The sequence below is a fragment of the Paramisgurnus dabryanus genome, chromosome 7 (assembly GCF_030506205.2).
Source record: "Paramisgurnus dabryanus chromosome 7, PD_genome_1.1, whole genome shotgun sequence".
NCBI lineage: Eukaryota > Metazoa > Chordata > Actinopteri > Cypriniformes > Cobitidae > Paramisgurnus > Paramisgurnus dabryanus.
In genome coordinates this window covers 11,626,246-11,651,971 of record NC_133343.1, presented here as the reverse complement: position 1 = coordinate 11,651,971, position 25,726 = coordinate 11,626,246, and the positions used below count along the sequence as shown (strand labels likewise).

At 38.4% G+C, this 25,726-nt stretch overlaps 1 protein-coding gene across 3 annotated transcripts in view; it reads right to left on the bottom strand.

The window, feature by feature from the left end:
• The window catches only part of obsl1a (obscurin like cytoskeletal adaptor 1a), a 72,723-nt gene extending 53,321 nt beyond the window's left edge, over positions 1-19,402 (bottom strand). For 2 of the 3 annotated variants that reach the window (XM_065239997.1, XM_065239998.1), the window contains exons 1-2: positions 19,035-19,402; positions 9,403-10,607 (exon numbers count right to left, since the gene is read on the bottom strand). In XM_065239997.1, the coding sequence (XP_065096069.1) occupies positions 9,403-10,513 (1,111 nt within the window). In that variant the 5' untranslated portion in view covers positions 10,514-10,607; positions 19,035-19,402. The remainder of the gene's footprint in view (positions 1-9,402; positions 10,608-19,034) is intronic. The other variant, XM_065239999.1, reaches the window with a different exon arrangement.
• Positions 19,403-25,726: the final 6,324 nt, after the last annotated feature.

Genomic DNA, 25,726 nt, shown 5'->3' with positions numbered 1-25,726 from the left:
AAAATTATTTTCTTGCTTAGTTTTTTTGTCTTGTTTTCAGTAGAAATATCTAAAAATTCTTAAATCAAGATTTATATTCTTGATGAGCAAATGACCTAAGAAAATTAGTCTAGTTTTTAGACACAACATATCAAATTTAAGTGAATTTGTGCTTAAATCAAGCGAAAAAATACAGATGGAATAAGACATTTTTTGCTGATTTTTTCTTGTATTAAGTAAATTCAAGAAAAAATTCTTAAAACAAGCAAAAATATCTGCCAATGGAAAAAGACATTTGTTGCTGATTTTTTTCTTGTGTTAAGTAAATTCAAGAAAAAAATTATTATTCTATTGGCATATTTTTTTGCTTGTTTTAAGCACAAATTCACTTAAATTTGATATGTTTTGTCTAAAAACTAGACTTATTTATTAAGGTTGTTTGCTCATCAAGAAAACACATCTTGATGTAAGAATTTTTAGATATTTCTACTGAAAACAAGAGTTTGCTCTTTTCCCAGTTGACCCGAAAACCCCAAACAGTGAATGTGCTGAATCCCCAAGTCCCTGTGGGCGGACAACTGTTCTTGAGAATCGGCTCAAATTAGCCAGTTGTTGAGATAGTTGAGTATTTGAATGCCATCCTCCCTTAGCGGGGAAAGGGCAACCTCGGCTACTTTCGTGAAAAGACAAGGTGACAGGGACAGACTGAAGAGGAGGACCTTGTACTGAAAAGCCCTCCCTTCGAAAGCAAACTGCATGAAAGGTCTGTGTGGAGGGAGGATAGAGTCATGAAAGTATGCATCCTTCAGGTATATTTCCGCAAACCAATCCTGATACTGAACACATCTGAGAATGTGTTTATGTGTCAGCATTGTAAATGGGAGCTTGTGAAGAGCTCGAAACTGTAAGTTGAGGATCGGAAAGCAAACTGCATGAAAGGTCTGTGTCGAGGGAGGATAGAGTCATGAAAGTATGCGTCCTTCAGGTATATTGCCGCAAACCAATCCTGATACTGAACACATCTGAGAATGTGTTTATGTGTCAGCATTGTAAATGGGAGCTTGTGAAGAGCTCGAAACTGTAAGTTGAGGATCAGTCGCAGACCCCCCCCCCTTTGGGCACAATGAAGTACGGGCTGTAAGACTCGCTCTTCATCTCTGTAGCGGGCACAGGCACGATCGCATTCTTTAAAAGAAGAATGTCAATCTTCAACCAAAGAACCACCGCCATTTCCCTGGAAATGGATGAAAAGTAAATGACGTGAAACTGGTCTTTTATTGATAATTTTGTGTTTGATTTAATCTTAGCAGGTTGCGAGATGACTTCCTGCGGTTCGTCCTTCGCTGTGGCTCTGGTTTAGAGGGAGCTGGCACAGCAGGGGTAATTGGGGTCGCAGCCACAGGAGGAGTTTGGTGGGGAGCAGGTGATGTCATGGCTAGTCCGTGACATGTTTTGTGTATTGCACTGATCCGTCTCACCTGGACTCTCATTGACTCATTACTCCAATACACTACACCTGTTTTATGTTTAATTGTCTTTGTATTTATATGCCTTTGTTCTGTCACACCGGTTGCCGGATTATTGTCATTGCAACCCTGTCTGTTCCCTGTGTTAGATGTTCCTGTTTTCCTGTATTCACTATGTCAGCCCTCGTGTTTCGATTATTAAATGTTATTTATTTGAACTTTGCGTTTGCGTCCTGTCTCTCCGTGACAGAATAATCCGGCCATATTGGATGCAGCAGGTTCACGGAGGGCGGCTCCCCCTGGAGTTTCGTCGAGGGGGAGTAGTGACATCGGGGTTCGTTCCCCATCAGCCCCGATGTCTCTTGGGGACCACTGTGAGAGATCGCTCGCTCCTGCGGGAGGAGGATCGGCCCAGGCGGTCCCCCAACGGTTGAGTCGTCGTCGACGGTCCCTCGGAGAACCACCATCCTGCTCGCAGGGGGATCCGGAACGGACCACGCCCGATCATTTCCCCGGGGTGGCTACCGAGCGAGGGTCTCCGTTTCCGCGAGGGGATGGGAAATGATTTCCGGGGGCATCTGATCGTCGACGATTCCCAGGAGGGGGGTAATTCATCTGCCTCGGTTCTCGGAGCGATCGCTCCGGTTCTCCTGGCGCAGTCCGGCCAACTGTCCTGTTGGTCTCATCCCGGCGGCTGCCGGCTTCGCCAGGGTCCCCAAGCCCTCCACCCCTCCCTTGGACTCTCGCTACCAGACTTTGTTTTTGTTTTGTGTTTAGGTGAGTGTCTGGTAGCCACTCGTAGAGGGAGGGGTTATGTCACGGCTAGTCCGTGACATGTTTTGTGTATTGCATTGATCCGTCTCACCTGGACTCTCATTGACTCATTACTCCAATACACTACACCTGTCTTATGTTTAATTGTCTTTGTATTTATATGCCTTTGTTCTGTCACACCGGTTGCCGGATTATTGTCATTGCAAGCCTGTCTGTTCCCTGTGTTAGATGTTCCTATTTTCCTGTATTCACTATGTCAGCCCTCGTGTTTCGATTATTAAATGTTATTTATTTGAACTTTGCGTTTGCGTCCTGTCTCTCCAACCCAGTCGTGAAGCATGCTTCACGGAGGAGCCCCATGCTGGACCACCATTGTGGACATCGCACGACCCAGAACGCTTGGTGACATTAATTGCCCGAGGGCAAGGTTAGTTGCCAAGCACAGTTCCTGCATCTGCTCATCTGAGTTCCTTAATACCTTGGCTTGATGTACTTGCAGGATGGCCATGGCATGGAGGGCAAAGGCAGACTGCCTCGTGGCAGTGTTAGATTTTGAGATCAAAGATGCGGAAAACTTACATGGTTTTGAGGAAAGCCGTTGAGGAGGCAGCCAATGCAGACTTGCACTTTTATAGAAGAACGAAACACGCAACCACAACGTTGCAATGGACATATCCTAACAAAGAGAACATGATCCTTCAGTGAACGCCGCCTCCACGTTGGAACAACCTAAACAACGGAGGCAGTGATCATGCCTGTCAGAGGGAGAGAGGTACCAACCGCACCCACACTGCAAAAAATGACTTTCTTACTTAGTATTTTGTCTTGTTTTTAGTACAAATATCTAAAAACTAATTTTCTTGATGAGCAAAATGACCTAAAAAAATAAAGTCTAGTTTTTAGACAAAAAATATATAATTTAAGTGAATTTGTGCTTGAAACAAGCAATTCTTTTTATTAAAAACTAGACTTATTTTCTTAGGTCATTTTGCTCATCAAGAAAATACATCTTGATTTAAGAATTTTTAGATATTTCTACTAAAACAAGACAAAATACTAAGTAAGAAAGTCATTTTTTGCGGTGCAGTAGAGCATACACGAAAAGGCATACTGTATGCAGGAAATTCGTTCTTTTAATGTTGCTGAAACGCCAAGGGGAATCTTCAAGCACTAAACTATGAGCTGAAACCCGGAAGAAGAGACAGCTGATCGCGTTGTCAAACACCAACAGCCACAGTGCAAGGTAAGAGAATCTTCAATTGGCTCAGAAGAACAGAATCTTAAGGAGATCACTTACCGGCCTCAGTTTTATACCATTCCATTCGTATTTCATTCGCCAATTCTCATTGGCCCTTTTCAGAGAGAATTAGAGCAATTGGGCTCCCAAGGTCGAACTCCTAGTGTCACTTCATCGACACAACATTGAGTGAGTGACAGAAGAGGAAATAAAGGTAACACTTTACAATCAGGGGGCACTAATTAGCATGAATTCATGCTTAACTAATGCACAGATAATACTGAATTAATGTATTACTAATGATTATCTAAGCTATTCATTAACTATTCATTATAGGCGCTCTAAGCGAATCTGTGTGATGTCACTTCTTGTTGACGTTTGAATTGTTTTTAAACAAAACGGAGCGTAGCTAACTCCTCCCTTCCCCCTCCCTTCCGTGCTTTCTGAACAAGTCATGAACGCGCCTAACCCCCACTCCCAAATCCTTCTTGTCGTTTATTGGCTGAAACACTTTGTTATGTTTCGTGGTGGTAGGTTTGACCATTTTGTTTTTGATGTAGTTTGCAAAGCCTGGGCTGTCTACAGAGACCGCATTTTTTACAGTGTGTTCAGAGGACATGCAGCTAGCAGATAGTGAGGAGATGTTTACTGTATGAAACAAATTATTTATTTATTTTTATTTATTTTTCACATCACCGTCTAATTGATCTTATTAATCATGGTGGGTTGCGAAGCAACTTTATAGGTGCATACTGCCACCTACTGTATCGGGAGCGCCGTATAGTTTATATGCGCCCTCATGCCGTGCACCCAATACAGTAGGTGGCGGTATGCACCTAGGAAGTTGTTTCGTAACCCGCCATTAAATATTAGATGAAAAAGACGCTGAAGTGAATGCACTGGATAGTGTTGTATTTGAGGTAAAAAAATTATATAAATACTGTTCGGTTTTTCACACAAACCGATTGTTTCGTGTCGTAGGCAATCGATGTGTCGTCACGAGCCGCAGGGTTTAATTTGAATTTGTCTGTGCATGTTTTTTTCTATCAACTGCTTGCTTTACCATTGCTGTAAAACATAAAAGCTGTTACATTTGTCCTGTTGAAAGCACGTCATAGTTACAAAAAAACACTGTGTTTTGTTGCAGGTTATGACTGATATATAAACACAGTGGGAATATATGCCAAAAAGCAAAAAAAAAGCTTTTCAGTTGTCATAAAGAGGGGAATATATTATATTATATTATTTCATTTTTTATATAAATATATTTTTTTAAAGTATTAATGTTGTGTTTAAATGTATTGTGTTATGGAAATGTGTTTTTGGCAATGTTTTTGGAAACCAGTGTTTAATAAATAGCTTTTATTAACTTTGGTGATGGTCATTAATTACTAATTAATCATTTGCTAATGCTTTGCTAATATCATTTATTTTGTGACTTTACTTGTTGAGGCACATCATTATTAACTCATTATTTAGTTATTGTATTAATTGTATTAACACACTACTAATGCTGTAATTAATAATGTATTAATGCATATTAGTTTACCTGTATTATCTGGAAGTTCATTGTGGTAATTAACAAATTAATTAACACTATTAGTTAATAAAATAAGTGATGATGGAATTAATCCAAAATTACATATTTAATTAATAACAGTTCATATATGAACTAATATATTAACCAGACAGACTCTTCATCAGTCTCATAACACTGTTTCAGCACAAACTGGGCTACAATATTATATGATCAACATGTTTGTATTTTTGAGAGAAAAATGTTTATGTGTGGTTTTTGAAAAAGCAAATTTTTAAAGTCACTTATATAAGTCCACAAAACTCATTCTAAACATGGTTTCCCGAGACTTTTCAAAACAGGATCTAGTAGTCTAGAGTTTTTTCTTCAAAATGATGTTAAAATCATTCTGCCTACTTATTCACATAAAACAATATATTGATTTAAAATTTCTAAGACACTTTTTCCTGGGAAAGGCTGTATGCGAAAATAAGTTTTATTTAACAAATAAAGTAATTACATTTGTAATAAGTGTAAATAGTAATTAGATGCTATCTATATAGAGAGTATGCACGTGACGTCACCTTCATTTGTGCACAGTGTAAAATCAGCGAAAACATGGGGAAAATGCGTCTAAATTGGAAAAAGCTGTTGTGCAATAGACTGTACTAACAGATTTGAGAAGAATGCGTAGCTATCGTTTTACAGACTGCCAAGAAACAGCAAAAGGAGAAGTAAATTGATCATTCATGCCAACATCCATAGACCCAGACCCGGCACCAGACACAAATTCACGGACGGGCATTTCATTTTTTCAGCACACATGAGATCAACATCACTGCAATGCATAATAAAAAAAAGCAAGGAAGAAATAGCATACCTCTCCATAAACGCAATACAACGGAGACGTCGTAAAGATTGGACCTAGCCTACTAAAGCAGTCTAAACGCAAATAAAACACGTCGCAGGGCTCGACATCAACGCTTGTCCGCTTAATATCAGAGACAAGTGGATTTTTTAAAAGGCCAAGTGAAAGAGAACTTTACTTGCTCGACCGAAGAAGCGGCCTATAAAACGCCAATAACAATCACCAAAACAGGATAATGATTCTGAATCCTTTAGTCTCAATGGCGACCGAAAGTGCATAATGTTATAACGCAAAGTTAAACAAATAAGCGCAGCAAACACAAAGTGAGTTAACAAAGTGTGTTAAACATACTGCGGTAAAAATGTGCAGTTTTTAATAACATGATACAGTTAAGCAGCATCACATCACGGTCGAAAATGTGACAGATTTAATGACAGTTCACTAAACAAGTAATTAATATTAAGCCACTTACATTTTAGACGCAAAGACGTTGTTTCAGCAGCGAAAATAGTTGAAAGATAACAGCAGAAACATAATGTGTCAGTCTCACAGCACCACTCAATCGTGTCTTAACTTTAAGCGGTGGCGCGCTTAGCAAACAACCAAACTTTTCGCACTTACTATTGACAAACCAATCAAATACATTTAAAATATATATATTTTTTTTTAGATCAGACCAAACACATTTTTATTTTTATTCAGGAGTTATATATGTACAAAACAATAACTTTTAATTAATAAGAGTGGCCTATTGATAAAAACATGGAGCTGGTGAACAGGTGAAGGGAGACCTTATGCTGCGTTCCAGGCAGGTTTTTAAACCCGTGATTTACGACTTCAAAACCACAACAACCTTCTACCTGTGAAAGTGCAGTGGAACGGCAGTCAAACTCGTGACTTCCCACCCGTGAACTCGTACTAGATCGATGTACTCCCAGTTCAGAGTCGTGAGTCGTGGTTTTGAAGTCGGGATTCACGGGTTACCGGTTGCCTGGAACGCAGCATTAGGCTCGTCCAGGGTGGGCACTGGTGACTCACAGGGCGGGCCCGGCCCCCTAAAGCCCGCCCATGGCGCCGGGACTGCATAGACCACAGGTGGGTTGACAAGTTGTTAGAGTCACTATCAAGCAGAGGTTTTACTTTCCACTTAAAAGTATTTTTTCAAGTATTTGTATTTTATCAGTGTTTTTCTTTGGAAAACATACATTCCAAAGCATATCATCATAATTTTTACTCTATTACAAAGTACACAATTTTAATGTAATTAGGTATGAAATAAATTTTAATATGCAATATAAAAGAATACACAGCATGATTCTATGCTTTAGAATGTAATTAAATAATTTTTTCCCAAGACAAACATCCTAATAAAGCTCAGGTGCTTGGAAAATGTAACTAATGTAACTAAGTATTGTCCACCTCTGCTATCAAGTCCAACTAAATTCAATTTAAGCTAATAATATTAAGTTTTACTGCCATTTTCGCAGCAGCCGCTATGAAAACCAGCCATTTTGTTGAACGTTTGACACTCAACAGGGTGTGCTCTGGAAAAGTGACGTCAATGCATACCCTCTATTCATAGTCCTTGTGCTTGAAGTGTTCCTTACGGGTTTGTTTTGTGCTGTTCTTGTGAGTACTGAGTCAAGTCAAGTCATTTGTTTATTGTGAAGGTTATTGTGAAGTTTAGTCTAGATTTGTAACAGTCTAGTGTTTTACCTGTCATTAGTTAGTAGTCTTGTTTTGTCTTGTTTGCCCCATCGTGGGTTTTTGTTTTCCTGTTTTTTGTCTATTAAAGTTTAATTGTTACATCCACGTCTGCACTTGGGTTCTTTCCCTGCCATCCATGACATACTGGCAGATACTATTTGCACCTCATTTTTTTTGTAAATTAACAGGATGCAATAATTAACAAAGTATAAATTATTATATTTATTAAAATACTTATACATATTTTCCAATTCACGATTTTCAACATCATTTGGTGTGTAAGTGTGTTAGTACATGTTAACGATGTGCAAAGGTACAATCCCAAAGTAAATGATGTTGCAAGTTATAGTCTTCAACTTAAAGCTCTTTTCTTGGACTACAACAAACACACGGATTGTAGGCAACAGTTTAGTTTCTTGGCCTGTTGACGTGGTTTCGACGGTCATCATTATAATTCTGCCAGCTTCTGACTTACAGCCTGTTAGTAGCCTATGTTTTCATATTTAAAGAATTTACTACTGACTATTTAACCATGACTCAAACACGAGTTTACAGTGCAGAGTTGCCCTTGTTGTTTGTTGTTTCCACAAAAACAAATGCAGACATGGTTTTATGTTTTAGTATCCTTACCATACCAATATGTTACGTTCTGCTCAAGCCGCGCTGGTAAAGTTGATCAATCAGCTTGGTCATTTGCATTTTCTGGATCAGATTCGGCTTGTATTGATAAGATTATTATATAGTAAAGACTATAGTTACTTCTGTCAGTATTACATTGGGAGCTAATCTTTCACAAATGATAGGGAGCATCACATTTCTGGCTGATGTCAGAGGTATTCAGGCTAATCACAACATACTGGTTGGCTGGCCACAGCACTTTTCAGAACGATAAGCTTTGTACAAAATCGACGCGTTTCAGGGAGGCAGGGCATGTGATAGGAGAGGAAGGAGACTAGGAATGTGCATCGATGCATCGCGTTCCCATTGAAAATACCTGTCTAAAAATCAATTCTGAATCGTAAGGCTCCGATTCAGTGTTTCATGCACAGCTTGTGCATGTACTATGGCTCCGTGATCAGTAGTAAGTCCTTATCAATCTAAAATCACAATGAGTTTGACTCGTTTATAACGAGTATTTAAACACTCGTCAAACACAATAATTCAAAATATTCTCTATTATCATGAAAATACCTGAAACAATCTGAAGAACAGCGATATAAATATTCCTGTAGACATTTCCTGGAATAGTGTTTGTAATGATACTTCTTCTGTGGCACAAATGGAGTTTCTGCACGAAAGCGCCCCCTGGCTTTTGAATGTGGCGGCATTTCACCGTAATTCATTCAAATTCATTCATTGAGAAAACAAGTATTTGCCCGAATAATTGTCACAACCCTAAAGGAGACTAAAGTCGACTTGATTTTCCCCACTTCCCCACAAGCTTGCACTCACAATGAACTTTATCAATCCGAGCCCAAGCATGATTTCGTCATTCAGATGCAATTGTTTTGAAGAAAACAGAAAGTAAAGTTCTCTCTTAACACTGGAGCCCATTGTAATGTTAGGTCTCTCACAATGCCTATTATATTACTTAGTCAAAAAAATTGCTTTTGTCGCTCAGACATTCAAGGTTTTACGAAGTAAGATAGAGTTGGATGACTGTTGTGCAACTGACGTTTGGTGCAATTTGCGCTCACACTGTGCGTTCCTTACCCAAGCCCACCTCTGCAAGTGGGCTAGGGTGCATTTAACCAAACCGGGCACATAATTGTGAAGTACCAAATGTACTGTACGTAAGTCACAACATCTATGTTATTAAGCAATAATAATAAAAAAAAGAAAAAAATGTAGTTACCTTTCACTGACAGATGCACAGCACTCAATGTGTTTCCCAAAGCATTTGAGGCCGCACATATGTAGAGTCCTGTATCTTGCTGTTTGCAGTACAGTACTTTTAAAGTGTAATAACCATCTCTATCTTCAAAGATGAGATGTCTCCGGCCCGGTTTAATAGGTTCTCCATTTTTCTTCCATACAATCTCTGGTTTGGGCTTTCCTGTTACATAACAGCGGAACTTGGCATGTTTGCCTTCTGTCACAGCAAATTTTTTAGCTTTTGCCACGTTAAGGTGAGGCTCTTTGGAGTGTTTGGCCTTTGAATGCACATCTCTACTTTGATGTGGCAAGCAGTGCCCATTGCTGTAGCCATTTGTCATGCTTTCTTGCCTTTGCTCTGGAATGGGCTCCACCAATAGCACTGCTCCAGCTATTGCTTCTCCATGCTCATTGATAGCTTTGCATGTGTAGACACCTCCATCTGGGGCTCTTGTTCTAAAAATCTTTAGTTGGAACCAGCCACCATCTTGCTGGCCCACATGGTAGTGAGCACTTTCATAGATCTCATTTAACTGTTTGCCGTCTTTTTCCCACACAACCTCAGGCAAGGGTTTATCCCACAGCTTGCAGGAGAATGCAGCATCTTCACCACGGTCTACTCTTAGAGAAAGTGGTTTGATCAGAAAACGAGGCTTATTGTCTTGGAATGGTTTGGCCTTCTGGACCAGCTCTAACTGCTGTTGCTTTATTATTTTGATTTCCTGTTCTGGTGGAAACTGTATTTCATTTTGTAGTTGTAGTGGAGCCTGTGTTTGCTGGAGCTCTTGAGCCTCTTCTTCCACTTTTAGGGTAACAGCTGCATAAGTTTCCCCAATACTGTTCTTGGCTCTGCAAATATACTGTCCAGCATCTTCCATGGTCACCCCAGAAATGTAAAGTGTGTACACTTTGCACTCTTGAGAAATGCAATAACGACCCTCAGGGGTAATAGGCTCATTCTTTCGCTCCCAAATCACATCTGGTTGGGGATCTCCACCAATCTGACATTTAAGTATAGCATCTGTCCCACATTTCACCAGAACTGGACGTGGATAACCAAGCACACGTGGAGCACCTCCAAACACATCCATTTCTTTTACAGGCTGGTGATTGCTTTTGTTAGTTACAATAGCTACTGTTTTCCAAGTTATTATTTAGATTTTTTTATTCTTATGGCACAAACAACTGTGGAAATAAAAGATAAAGATTAAAATTTGCATCATTCCTCAATCTGACATTTATAACATATCCCTGTAATGAAACAACTTACTGTAGTAATAAGCTATGAGTTATAAATAGGGATGCACAGATATATCGGCCTGTTATTTGTATCTGCAGATTTCTGACATCTTCAACTGAATAAATGATGATTAAGGATGATTAATGTCTCAAGATGCACACCAGTAATGGTTATTTATAAAATATGTTTTTAAAAAGTACTTAAATAACCTAAGGCCTAGTCCTGGTTTAAAGTAATCCCTTTCTGTGAAACCACCCCAATATTTTGAAACGATTAAACAAAATCATTGGTACACTGTATGCATTTTTGTCAAATTAACATAATTTGTTTAGTAAAAGTAACATAAAAATATAAGTTAAAATAAGTTGTCAACTTATCACAGTTCAAAACTTAAAATAGTAGGTTGAATTGACTTGCAAAACCAAGTTGTTTTAACTTAAAGGAGCGGTGAATCAAACAATCAGTTTTAACTTGATAATTTGTTGAACTGAAAACTTTGTTAAACTTTCAAAACTGAAAACGTCTGTGCTACTGAAATATAACAATTTTTGGCACCAAGCCAGGAAAATGGTCTATTCAGGATGTGCGAAATATGATGTCAGAGTAGAATTAAAACACATTTAAGTTACTACGTTTTACTATTGCTTAGTAATAGATCGCTTGATATGTCCTGTTGTAACATCAGTATCTAAACATGTATAGTTGACTGTTTTCATTTACTAAAAACATTAAACGATTAATAAAGGTGCAACACTTTACAATACGACTGTAATATAACAATAGAAATATACAAAGGTAGTGATATAGATGGACTTACCAGGCACAATTTAGATTCTGATGCCCACTTACTGTGTTGTATACGGTAATTTAGGCAAGTTGCGTTTGAAAGGTCCAACACTCAACAAGGCTTTTTAAATCATATAACTGTGGTATGTAATGTTACGTGTATGTAAGAGCAACCTCACAAGCACAATAGAAATACACAAAGTTATAGATAAAAACTCATAGATATACACTTGGCTATGGCAGTTCATTGGAACGAATGATTCAAATAGTGCCGCCATCTTGAAACAGGGGAGCCCTGCATCAGCCTCATTGTAGGCAATGGTGAAATGGAAATAAAATCACCATAAATCTTAATGATTGCTATTTTCTACTTTTCTATTTATAATGCATAGTGCTAGTAGCCCTTACATCCATACGCAGCACAAAATTCCGGCATCGTCCATGAATTCGAAGTACAGGCGGAGATAGCAGCATTACCTAGCTACTTCCTATGACAAGACCCCTGTTCCCAGATGGCGGCATCTAGTGTATATATCTATGGATGCTACACATCCTCATGCCCATGGATGGATAAGGACTTATCAGCCGCAGTTTAGATTCTGATACGCGCTTACTGTGTTGTATACAGTAATTTAGTCACGTCGAGTTTAAAGTTTTGTTTCTACTTAACATATGTATTGTCATTTATGTGTAACCTCTTTAGCACCCAGAATCTTTTTGTGTCTCAAACATATTTGTGTTCGGCTGCTATTTTTACAAATTAATATTTTTAAAACATTTCCCCACATGTAATGATGGGAATGAAGATATCCAATCATAGCAGTTGGCATTTACGTTCAGGTCTTCAATGAGGCCCGCCCCTTCAAACTAAGCTTTTCTCCAGACTGCATCAGAACCATGTTACAAAATAGCCTATTACTTATTGTTTTTGATGTTTTTGATTGTAAAAACCAACATACGCAAACATCATAAGTAGACCTCAGACAACAGTATGAAACAATAAAACAGATCGAAAGATTCATTGCCCCTTAATGCGGCATTTTTTTTACAGTGAGATTTTATTCTAAGTCAGGGGTCTCCAACCTTTTTGTGAGCAAGGGCTACCACAATAGATAAAACAATCTGGAGGGGTACATTTTAATATAGTCTACTCAAAACCTTTTTTGTTTTACTTGTTGATTTTATTTTACTTGTTGATATGTTTTATTGTTCTTTAGAATGTTAACACAGTGTTTTCCACAGAATTTTGAGAGACTGTTGTGCTGATGATGTCACATACCAATTAACATATTTGTGACGTCATCGTGACATGTGTTTGTGGTTGCTCTGGTGTTGGCACTGTTTTTCTACTCTCTGTCTGATCTGACTGTCATTGTTTGTTAACAACACCTCGTGGATTTTCCAACCTGTGGCCCGTTTCAATAAGGAGGTTCAACCAACTTTGAGTTTAAACTTGAACTCTGAGTTGACTTACTCTGAGATAGGAAACTCTGAGTTTTCGGTTACAGAAGAGCTGAAATGAGTTAGTTCAATCGACTCGGAGTAGGTTAACTCTGAGTTAAGCGCGTACACAGCCACTATGAAAAGCCATCATCAGTGGAGCTCCGATATTACCATTCACCATGACAACAGCACGTAAAAAAGAGGTCTAAATCCTTTTCACTACTAAAACTGAAAGTGTTACTGCAAGTGTACAGCAACTACGCGCATATATTTTAAAGAAAAGATTTGTTGTTGGAAACTGTTACCCTAGTAAATGCATACATTTAATTTTTCATCATGGTTAAAATATCAGAAGTAAACAAACTGAGGACTGTATCTTATTATATTAATTTTCATGCAGATGCAATCCCATGGACAAAAAGATGACAGGAGCTCAGCTAAAAATGAAATTAGGCATAATACTTGTGCATAAAAGGCTATGAACTTTACAAATGTTTGTCATGAATAAAACACAAATATGTCAAGCTGGTATTCGAACTCAGATTGCCAACAGTACGTCTGCCCAAACCACTGCACATAGCACTACCCACTAGACCAGCGATAACGATATGGGTATACGTAAGACATGTAAAGTCAACTGTTCAGATAAAAGAGCATGGCCACATAGGCTGATATTAGTCACATAAGGATATTTATACATCTAAAATGACTGCAAAAGAATAATACCAATCACATAAATGCAAGTGGACATGAGAAAAATCCACTCAGGGTCTCAAAATCCTCTCGCGACATAAATGTAACTTTCTACAAAAAAATGCAACATCATCATCTACAGGATCCTCTTTAAAAGCACATGAAATTTTAGTCACTTAGACGGTCTCTGTACCTTAATATATCAAATTGGCTTTACTATTGGCTTTTCATTATACTGTCTACATTTTTTGTTTGTTTCATTTAAGTGTAATTTATAAAATATATAAAGCACTAAGGTAAAATGATTTGCACTGGCAATTTGATTATAAATTAAATACAGCTCAAAAATATTTTGCAGTGTACATAATAAAAATGAATGAATGTACTAAAGCAACTAAGAAGAGTAAACACCACTACTCTTTTAAAAATGGGGAGGAGACCACAAGAAACTCGGAATTTACAGGATAAAACTTGCTCCTGACCAGGTAAGGTTCACTTGAGTAAGTTACCCTGGAAACAGACTCTGATTATAAGTTACCTCTCCTTCTGAAACAGGCTTGACTTACCCGCTGTCTCAGGTTTAACCTACCTCCCATTTTGAAACATAAAACTCAGAGTTTCCCTCATTTCGGGGTTAACATACTCAGAGTTTTCACTTAACCACCTTTCTGAAACGGGCCCCAGATGTTACTTAACTACTGCTAAACTTCTGATTTATAAAAGCGATATCGTCTGACAAAATCATCATACATTTAGGCCTAGTCCACACAGACACAGTTATTTTTATAACAGGAGTTTTTCCAGAAAAATAACAGGAGTTTAAAAAAAAATCCTGTCCACAATTGCTCGGTTTAAAAGAAATCTCAGTCCTCATGAAAAAGCAAAAACACACTATCAAGCGCTGTCAAGAGCATGCCATGTCAGCAGGCGGCAATATAACCCAAATCGTAAAGCCACCTTGGCCAATCAGAAGCCTAACAAAAGTGACGTTGCAAGGCAAAAACCCTGGTTTTACTGTCTACTTGACAACACTGCAACCAGCTTCGCTTAAAATCCTCACCCTGGCAGGGTTTTTTAAAAATGTTTGGTTTCAGTGCCCTGATACTGCGTTGTCGTGTGTAAGAACGGCCAAACTGTGTAAAAAATGCCACGGTTATAAAAATACCTGTGTCTGTGTAGACTAGGCCTTACATTGAAGAGCTGATATACGAGGTTATTTTGCCTATATTTCCGGTGTCTCTCATGCAGTACAAAGCATTACTGTTGCTCTTCTCGTCTTGTTGTGAGCGCTTTTAATTGTAAATGCGAGTGATAGTATTATTGTATATCGTGTACAACACAAACAAATAGGTGCAAATTAAAAAATATGAAAAAAAACTGTTCCTGTTATACAGTTACTACAGAACACGTTAGGACATACCGCATGTATGTATGTGTGGGAAAACCACTGCTAACCTTTCGTTAAGTCATGATAAACTCGATCAGCTGTCTTCTCTGTCAGTAACATCTGTTGACATTTATGTAAGTAAGGCAAGTAGATGGAGAAATTCACATGGAAAACAGCGCCAACTTTTAATTCTTTCACTCAGTGTCATCTATCAATGGGAGAGAGATCGCGCGCGCACGAGAGAGACGTGCTCGCAACAATGAATGAAGCCATTTAAATAGTCAAATTAGAATGTAAATGGGAATCATAAAAATTACTATTAATCTATTCGTGGCGGCTAGTGTTGATTCTGTGGTGGCGCGTCACAAATAAATCAATGTATAAGCCGAGCTAATAAAAAATATATGTAATAAATATTCAAATTGAGACTATTAATAGAATGTGCTTTGGCGGGCACAGCACAGACTCTCACATTGGAGACCCCTGTTCTGAGTAATCGAATATCGGTATTGAAGTTTTGTATCGGTGCATCCCTGGTTTTAAGTTAGGAGTTAACCAATGTTTCATTCAAGTGGTCAGCAAATTAGTAAAAATGCATAACATGCATACAGTATTATAAATGCATTTTGATTTGACATGCATAATACTCCCTAAATCGTACCAACTCAGCCATTGTTTATCTGGCTATTTGCTTTGTTTAGAAAAGCCAGGCAATAAGGATACAATTCTCTGCTTAAACTCAGACAGCTGGTGCTGTTTATCAGGAGGAAGCATTTAAAATAGTCTGCCTAAATAAAGACGCAGGAGAGCTAGCCATGTGTAAGACAAGATAAACAAGTAGTCTAACAAACAGTCACAGCATTGGGATTCCTTACTTATTCCTTAGATCAGGGACTGTACATCATAATACCATCACTGTTAATAATATGATTTCCATGTCATATACACTAACACCTATAAATCTCTCTACAACATTAAAGTCCCCTAGTAATTTAAAAAATATGGAGTCCACGAACGGTTTGGTTACAAACATTTCTCAAAATATCTTCCTTTGTGTTCATCAGAACAAAGAAATGTATACAGGTTTGAAACAACATGAGGGTGAGCAAATGATGACAGAATTTTCATTTTTTTGGGTGAACTATCCCTTTAAGGTTGCCATTCAAGTACAATGAGATGTCCTGCATATTTGCTACTGTTAAAAATCTCATTTTAATTAAATGTGAATCATTGGCATTTAATAAGCATGAAAATTCATCCTACATGTTTACAATATGTGCTTTTAGCAAATATGCTTTTAAAATGTACTGTACTGGGTTTCTTTTCTGAGAAAACAGACACATGCTGCACTGCTCAGACTTTTGTCAACATGCTTACCAGAATGAATGGGTCCCACTGACTAAGTAAATGGTTTGTGGCTGTATCTAAACCAATTAGCTATTTAAAGCAACACCAAAGAGTTTTTTTACCTTAAAATAACGTTTCCAAAAAGGTTTCAGTGGTTCATCCACTCAAGACAGGGTGAATGGCATTTTCACATTCACTTTGCAGCCCTCTATTGGCCAAAACCGCACTAAAGAAGTTTCCAACCGTCGGGTAGTGGTACTGTAGTTTGAGTGAAAACTACAAAAACTTGCTTTACGGCAGACCTACAATCCAATCAGAGCCAGCTATGCTGCAGTATTTACAACAGTGCTAATGAACAATTACGCGTCTAACCTGTAGGGGGAGCAAAGAGCAATAACTCTTTAGTGTTGCTTTAATAATAAATGACAAGCCCTGCCAAAATTTCTAATACAACACTCTCAACTTTAATGGGGTCTTTATAGACCACTTTTGTGTTTGCAATCAGAGATAACGTTTTTGTGGGCGGAGCCTAACTGGTTGCAGAAAGTGATATCTCCGCAGTAGCAGTGAGAAGTGTTTTAGCATTAAACCGTGATTGTTATGGATCCGGTGTTCTGTCGAATTCTGATTCCACTATGTTTCCCTTTAGTGCAATGTTTCTTATAGCGTTTTAATCACGTTACGTTTATTTTTTAGATAAATAAAAAGTTTAAATGGCTTGGCTACTGATATGCATGTATGTAATGTGTATTGTTCTTTTTTGCTAAATCAATTATTTTTACACTCTGAATCGCTAAAGTACATATAAGAGCAATACTATCATGTATTCTATATAATATCATTTATTATTATTTCATTATTTTCCTGTTTTCTATTATTTCTTCCTTATATTTATAACCTATGTGTTTGTTCTAAAACTATTATACTACTATTAAACTACTATTAAACTCAAAATTGGTCTATAGGGTCTTTACATTTTTTACATTCCTTCAGCAATTATTAAATTGGCCGTGTCAAAAACAGTTAAAACTTTTATAAGCCCCTGTGACATTGCAAAAAAGAATGTTATTATTAGGATAATATGGGCTGTTTAAAGGTGCCCTTCCTCTCTCATAAGTAATAGGCCATTTTGTACCCTGATTTTGAAGCTGGTTAGAGAAATGATCGGATGATTGGATTACAGTTTTTCGTTCAAACTAACTTTCAATTTAATCTCATGTGTAATCAGTTTAATGTTAAGTGAGTGTCTTAAGACACAGTGTCTTTCTTTCACACGCATAATATCATAAACCCTTTTGACACACACATGCGTGTCTTTTATCGTAAACCCTTTCGATGCGCGTGTAGCAGTGCAACGCACGCACGAACGCACGCACGCACAAACACACACACACGTCTTTTACATAAACCCTTCGATGCGCGTGTTACGAATGCACAAACACACACACACATGTGTCTTTTATCACATTTGATGTGCATCATGAATTCGCGTGAATCGCGTCCCTCTGAAGAGAAATCCCGGCCGCAACTGATAGTGACACATAGTACTAAAGTGTTTTACTCACACAAACATGTGTGTCTTTTATCATAAACCCTTTCAAAGCATGTGCAGCATGAATTCGCGTCCCTCGGAAGAGAAAACACCGGCCGCCACAGTGACACATAGTACTAAAGTGTTTTACTCACATAAGCTGCGCCCTTCTGTCCGGAAACAATATTGATAGAGGAGCATTGCTTTTTAATCGCAGTCTCTCTTCAAATCCAGCGTTCTTCTGAACATCCAAACATGTAGCAACTGTTATGATTCCCTCGTTTAATAGGAATGATGTCTCTCAACAAAAACAATGGCCCTAATACGGTACGGTTGACGTTTAGCCATCCTTGCTGTAACTTGTTATGAAAACTAACTCAACTACACGTAACATGTGGGCGCGGTCTCAAGTTGAAGAGCTCATGAATAGTAATGACCTCGATCAGTTCCACGTCACACTGATAAGTTTTTCAAACTGACCTGATTTCTCCGCTTATTTCTTTTCAGTGGCTAGAGCTGACAGAGGAGGTGGAAGTTAATTTTCACATTCACGACACAACAGAAACACATATGGACCTAACACATATCAAAAAATACAAGTAAAAACTGTTTTATGTGGAAAGGCCTCTTTAAAAGCATGTCTCAAGACACTTGTAGTCTGGTCTGCTCTGTTCCACTGTGCTCAGCCTAGAGATTTTAAAATAAGGTTGGCCTATAGGGCAAGTTTTTTTGTGTTATTAATAATCATGACAAACGCCTAAAGCTATTAAGACTTGAAAATCACAGAATGCAGAATATACTGCATATAATGAAAAAGGATTGTCTGTAAGGCTTTTCAATATGTTATTTTTTACATATTAAATATATAAAATGAAAGTATAATATTTACAGTGTGTACACACTTTTCTGATGTCTTTAATTAATCTAAAATACACTCTTAAAATTCCCAATGGTGGGTTGATTCAACCCAACTGCTCGGTTAGTACAACCCATGATTGGGAAATAACAACAACAACCCAGGATTGCCTAATTTTTACCCACAAGTGTTTCTGAAACATAAAAGTATTTATGTACTCTAAATTATCATGCCATTCATTTTTAATGATACTAGAACATTTAAAATACAAAATAAGGACCAAACATCATCTTTAAAAGCAATGCCATACATCTCCAATGTAATCTTACCTGGGTCACTTGAGCAAATGTGGCCTTAAAGTAACATCCTCTTCGTCAGATTAAGAACAGATTGAGCCTTGTGTCATAGCTTCACTTGCAAGTTTGTTAAATCTTGGAAACGATTTGTGAAAATGGTAGGAGGTCATCGAAAAATATTCCACAAGACAGGAACTTCTTTCCACTTGGTTAAATCCACTCAGGTTGATATCCTATTCTTTTGCGTGCTGGGTTTTGTTCTTTCAGGTTTCTGATGTGTCTATGTACTGTATAGGAATACATGTGTTTTTAAGTCCAGCATCTCAGTGTGACTAAGCTCATCAAAGTTCTGGTTTGCACCATTTACAAAGTATGTGTCATGGTCCCTGGATGTCCTAGGTGTCAATGTTAGACCGGGGCCAATAAATCCTGTCACAGCTGCCACCCTCCATACTAAATATACCCCCAGCCATCATGACGGGGGTGGAGGGTGCAAGATAACGTCAGAGTCTCCATTCACTGAGCTAGTAAGGCTAAATTTACACCACCAGAACACTCTAGACGTTCTGCTGAGGCTTAGGGACACAGGCAAAAGACACCTAAAAGGATGCAGGAGGTGTCATCCTTTTTATGCAAACAGTGAGCATAAATTTGACAATTTCATAGCATTCAGAAAAAAGTTTTGGCCTCATGTGTTTTTTACAGCATAAAAGGGACTGCCATCCTTTGAATGAGACACTAAACCGAGGTCCTGACTCTCTGTGGTCATTAAAAATCCCAGGATGTCTTTAGAAAAACAATAGGGGTGTGCCCCTGAGTCCTGGCCAAACTTGCCCATTGGGATACTAATCATCCCTTCATATACTAATTGGCTATATCACTCTGTCTCCTCTCTACTAATAAGATGGTGTGTTGTGGGCGTTCTGGCACAATATGGCTGCCGTCGCATCTTCCAGGTGGATGCTGAACATTGGTGGTGGTTGAGTAGAATCCCCTCTTTCAAATGTACAGTAAAGTGCTTTGAGTGCTGAAGAAAAACGTTATACAAATGTAAAAAAAATATTATTATTATTATCTTAGTGTGAAAAAGCTCATCAAAGTTCTGGTTGGCACCATTTACAAAGATATGTGTCAGGGTCCCTGGATGTCCTAGGTGTCATTGTCAGACTGGGGCCAAAAAATGCTTTACAGCTGCCACACTCCATACTAAATATACACCCAGCCATCATGATGGGGGTGGGGTGCAAGATAAAGTCGGAACCTTCATTCAGCGAGCTGGTAAGTCTAAATTTACACCACCAGAACACTAGACATTCTGCTGAGGCTCAAAGAAGCACAGGCAAAAGACATGCATGAGGTGTCATCCATTCAGGAGGTGTAATCCATGTCATTCATGCAAACAATGAGCATAGCATTTGGATGTGATACTGTTTAGAACCTCTGCTCATGATAAAGGTTATCAGAAGAAAGTTTTGGCCTCATGTGTTTTTTTACAGCATACCTGAGGGACTGGATACTAAAAAAAAAAAAAAAACATGTCCATATTACTACTCACTGAGTTCATTTGCACAGGTATGTAACAACAAACCAGCAGAGGGAGCCATCACCCGAGTACTGACCCAAATGTCTGACTACACACTACTGCCTTTTGGATTTACCAAAACATGTTAAAATGTTGGAAAAAAGTTTATTTGTCATTGATATAAGGCCACAAAACCCATACTAAACATGTTTTCATAAGGCATTTGAGAACTGAATCTGGTAGTTAAGAATTTGTTTTTCAAAATTATGTGAAAATCATCCTGCCAAATAAAATAATATATTGATTTAGAATTTTTAAAACACTTTTTAGCCTGCCAGGGTGAGATTAACCAAACCGTGCCCAGGCACGGTACAGTGCAATCACACTAGTTAAACGAAGAGAGGGAGTTCAGTGAAAAATCGGCAGCAGGAAGTAGCTCCCGTTGGCAGCAGGAAGTAGCTGCCATTAACAGCCGAAAGTCCTAGCATATTAGGAGGCACATGCTATTTCGTGGCAGCCAATCAGTATCGTCCAACGTATTAGATCTTCATAATAGCGGCGGTATTTGGCTCGGTAAGTTCGTATATTAATTATCAGAATAATAAATAATTGTTGCTTTGTAAGTTGGATTTTAACTTTTATGTTACAGACAGTGAATCTGTGACAGTTACTTGAATTGGTTAAGTTCATCATTTGTAGAAACACAGCTTGTGCACTGTGTGGTCCTGGTTTGTGAGGGGCGATTATTAACTTAAAATACTAACTTAAGTTACCATTACCATTAAACATTAGCGTGTTTACGTGTTAACTTAATCTATTGATTAGAATAAAGCTCATGCTGATTCATTGGAATTATTGACAAGCTCAGCTTTGATGATACAAGTACACCACTAACCATATCGTATTTTTGTGCATTAATTTTTTTAGGGGATTGTCTGATATCCAACCATTTATTGATTTATGTTTTATTGCTATTGCTTTTTTAACAAAACAGTTATTTTAAGAACTACCTTTCTTTCTCTAACTCTTTACACTTTACACTTGTGTTTTACACCCCTTGTGTAACTGCCTATCAGTTATGGCAGGTAAGAACCCAATTCCCCCCCCCCAAAAAAAATCTTACTGACTGAGGTTAATTTGAGCAGAACATGCCAACACTTGTCCATGGTTATGTAATTGGACTTTTAAAATGTTTTACCTTTTATATATACTGTGATTTTGTGTTGCTATTTTTAAAGTATGTTATTTTCTTTTATACAACAGTTCTTTCTGGTTCTCGAATCTGATTGGCTAAGAGCTATGCGATATTGTGCTGATAACGGCACTGTAGCCGCTTCACCTTACGTATCATTCCGCCACCTAGTGAATGGAGGTCCTAAACAGGCTCATCTCTGAATGGAAAAACACAGACGCCCTGTTTTTAAACACTCTCCATGTGTCTCATTAGTTTACTAGCTCATAAATCAGTCTGTGAATCCCCAATTGGAAGTTATTATTCCGTCAAAGATCAGCGCTCTTGGATGTTACGTTAAAGTTAATGGGAGTAATGTCTTGTCACATCGTGTGGACGATTAACACTTGGAAAGAGGAATATAAACACTCGTTTTTTTCTGGAGCGATCTCTTCTCAGATATCGAAAACACAGTGGAACTGCAGGTAAGCACCGCAGCTTTTAAATGTGGACATTGATCATTTACTTTATCATGACGTGACTATTAAAACATGTTATGAGATATCGCCACTGAAATATTTATAAGCAGCATGCAAAAACATCTCTCTGGCACTTATAAAAAAAAACGTTTTATATAAGTACTGACAAGAACAAAGTTTAATAATAATAATCGAGTGCTCGTATCGCGTTAAGAATAAATGAGAAAGCAATAGTAACGTTATACAAGTATAGTTTTATTAACTTTTACCTCGCGCCAAAACAATAACAACACAAAAGACACTAAATATGAATAAAAAAACAAGTAATAGTGTGATTATGACACCAAATACTGCTGATTTGATCTCATTTTGACGATCATAAACAAACAAGGCCAACATGAGAGCCAGGGAATCCCTGTCAGAGATGTAGCCCAGAGAGGGCGGTGGTCAGCGGGGCGAGTGAACACTGACGTCCGGTCATGCTTTGGTTCTCATTCGTACCGAATCTCACTAAGCAAACGTTCAAACAGGCGCTATCTTTACTAATCGACTGCAGATTTAAATATAATACATATACATTCTCGACTGAACTAATCTTAAAACTACACTTTGTGACTAAGAAACGGTAATATAAAAGAAACGTTACGGCCTCATGCCTCTGGCCTAATCACAGCCGTGATGATATAGAGCTATATCACACTCCTACTCGAGCGATATTGCTTAAAGGGAAATTCCGCCCTAAAACGGAATTTAGGGTGTTTTTTCGTTGTTAACGAGTCAAACTTTCATTTAAAAGCATATTTATGACTAAAGAGCAACATTTAAGATATTTAAGATTTTCGTTTTCTGGTAAACTGGCCTTTGAATGGGAGTGAATAGGGCATGTCGATTGAGCGCACAAAATCTCTATTTTTACAACACTAAGGAGGCTCGACACAACGTGATACTTTACTCGAAGTATCACGTGGGTCTCTACACATGAACGCGAGCATTGAGAACATTGTTTGTGTACACAGATTGTAGTAAAAGCGAAAAGTTTGGAACAACTTACCGTGCTGTTAAACTGCGTCCCGCCGCCATCTTGCCAGTCATGAGAAATCGATCTCAGAATGCGACATAAGGAGGAAGGAGAGTAAAGATGGATAGCTCCTAAAGCATAGTTCCATATAAATGCACGGATAATTTGTTGTTTTGTCTCAAGTGAAAAACAATATTGACCCTGTAGTTGAAAAGTAGCGTCCTATGGAGTCCATTCAATCGCATTCTGAAATCGATTGCTCATGACTGGCAATATGGCGGCGGGACGCAGTTTAACAGCACGGTAAGTTGTTCCAAACTTTTCGCTTTTACTAAAATCTGTGTACACAAACAATGTTCTCAATGCTCGCGTTCATGTGTAGAGACCCACGTGATACTTCGAGTAAAGTATCACGTTGTGTCGAGCCTCCTTAGTGTTGTAAAAATAGAGATTTTGTGCGCTCAATCGACATGCCCTATTCACTCCCATTCAAAGGCCAGTTTACCAGAAAACGAAAATCTTAAATATCTTAAATGTTGCTCTTTAGTCATAAATATGCTTTTAAATGAAAGTTTGACTCGTTAACAACGAAAAAACACCCTAAATTCCGTTTTAGGGCGGAATTCCCCTTTAAGTATACACTGCATGTGTAGGAATATTCTTTGCTATTGGAAAAGATGAAGTCTTTTCTGGGACAGGCAGCTGTCCCTACTGTACAACTGGGGAAATTTTAAGTCCTGAGCACTTTCAGGCAAAGCATGTAAAGCATGCCATATATTTTGAGGACAATTGCATCGGTAAGCATTGTACAAAGCACACATGCATTTACATGTTTGTTGTAAGTTAAAATGTATTAACTTTCTTCTGTCTTTCTAGAAAAATATTGTGTTCCTTGCTTTTGTTTGAATGCCCGACAACAAAAGAGATGCCATTGGGATTGCCCGAAGTGTCAGCACATCTTGTGCCGTGCCCCTGACTTTATAAAGCACCTAATCATGGTATGGCAATGTTATTAGTTAAATTTTCAACCCTTGTTTCACTTTGTCATTCATGTTATGATTAACTCACCTCATCTTTTGCCCTTTTTGCAGATCTCTCAGTTATAGGCAAAATTAGCAACAAGCCAGACAGTATGTACTTTTGATGCTGGTTTTTCAGAATGTTTAATATTTACTTTACTTTAACATGTTTATATATAGGGGTGTTAGGATTTCGATTTTAAATGGAAATAGATCGAAATTAAGTCACAATCTCGAACTTTGAATTTAAAAATGGGATCGTCAACTGCCCCCATGTCACGTCAGTCGGCTTGCCAAGCGAAAAAAAAAACATGTGTCGAGTCCTGCGCGAACCTCCTCTAACTACAGCCAGTCAAAACAAAGATAGCATGGCAACTGCAGATGCAGGAGACCCATCATCGATGGAACTTGAACCCCCTCCCCCTTCATTGAAGTCGCCGGTGTGGAAGTATTTCGGATTTCCAGTAAGTTATGTTGACAACGTTTGCGTTGTCGATTAAAAATACACAGTTTGCAAGCTCTGCCATGCGCATATACCATATTCGTCCACTGGCTACACGACTAACATGGCAGGGCATCTCCGCAGGCACCACAAAAACATCGATTTATCTGTTAAACCAACACCTGCTGCAACACAAACTACACAAACTACTCTTCCGTCTTCATTTGGAATTAAACTTCCAAGTAACTCAAGTCGTGCAACTGCAATTACAAGTACCTTAGGAGTTTTCATAGCCGCAGATAAGTAGAACGCATCTCACAACCACGGTGCTACCCTTCATGTACAATAAAGTAAAGGAGAAAGTTATTGAAGGTCTGAGCAGTGCACATTTAGTGGCCTTAACTACAGATTGCTAGACTTCCAGAGCAACACAAAGCTTCATGACTGTCACAGCACATTTCATTAATGATGACTGGGAAATTCAAAATCCAGTCTTTCAAACTTGTCCCATATATGAAGCTCACACAAGTGAACATTTGGCAGAAGTGCTGAGGGAAGTGGTAGTGGAATGGAAATTGGACAGACAAAATGCAACCATACCTGTGACAACTGATAATGCAAAGAACATTGTCAATGCCTCACATGCAGCTGGTTTGTCTCCACACATTGAATGTTTTGCCCACACTGTGAATCTGGCCTCCCAGAAGGGGTTGGGAGTAAACCAGATGTTCCGTCTTTTGGGCAGAGTCAGGAGGGTGGTCACTTTTTTCCACAGAAGCACCACGGCAACAGTTGTCTTAAAGTCAAAACAAGACATGCTTCAGCTTCCTCCTCACAAGCTGGTTCAAGATGTCATTACAAGGTGGAACTCCAGCTATGACATGATCACATGCTATTTAGAGCAACAAGCTGCTGTCTATTCTGCACTTGCAGAAAAAGATTTTAAAAAAATGCCAAAGACCTTGTCACCCTCTCTGATCAAGATGTGACTGTTCTGGAAGATGAATGTCAGGTACTGAAGCCCCTGAAAACAGTCACAACCTTGATGAGTTCCGAACAACAGCCTACTGTGTC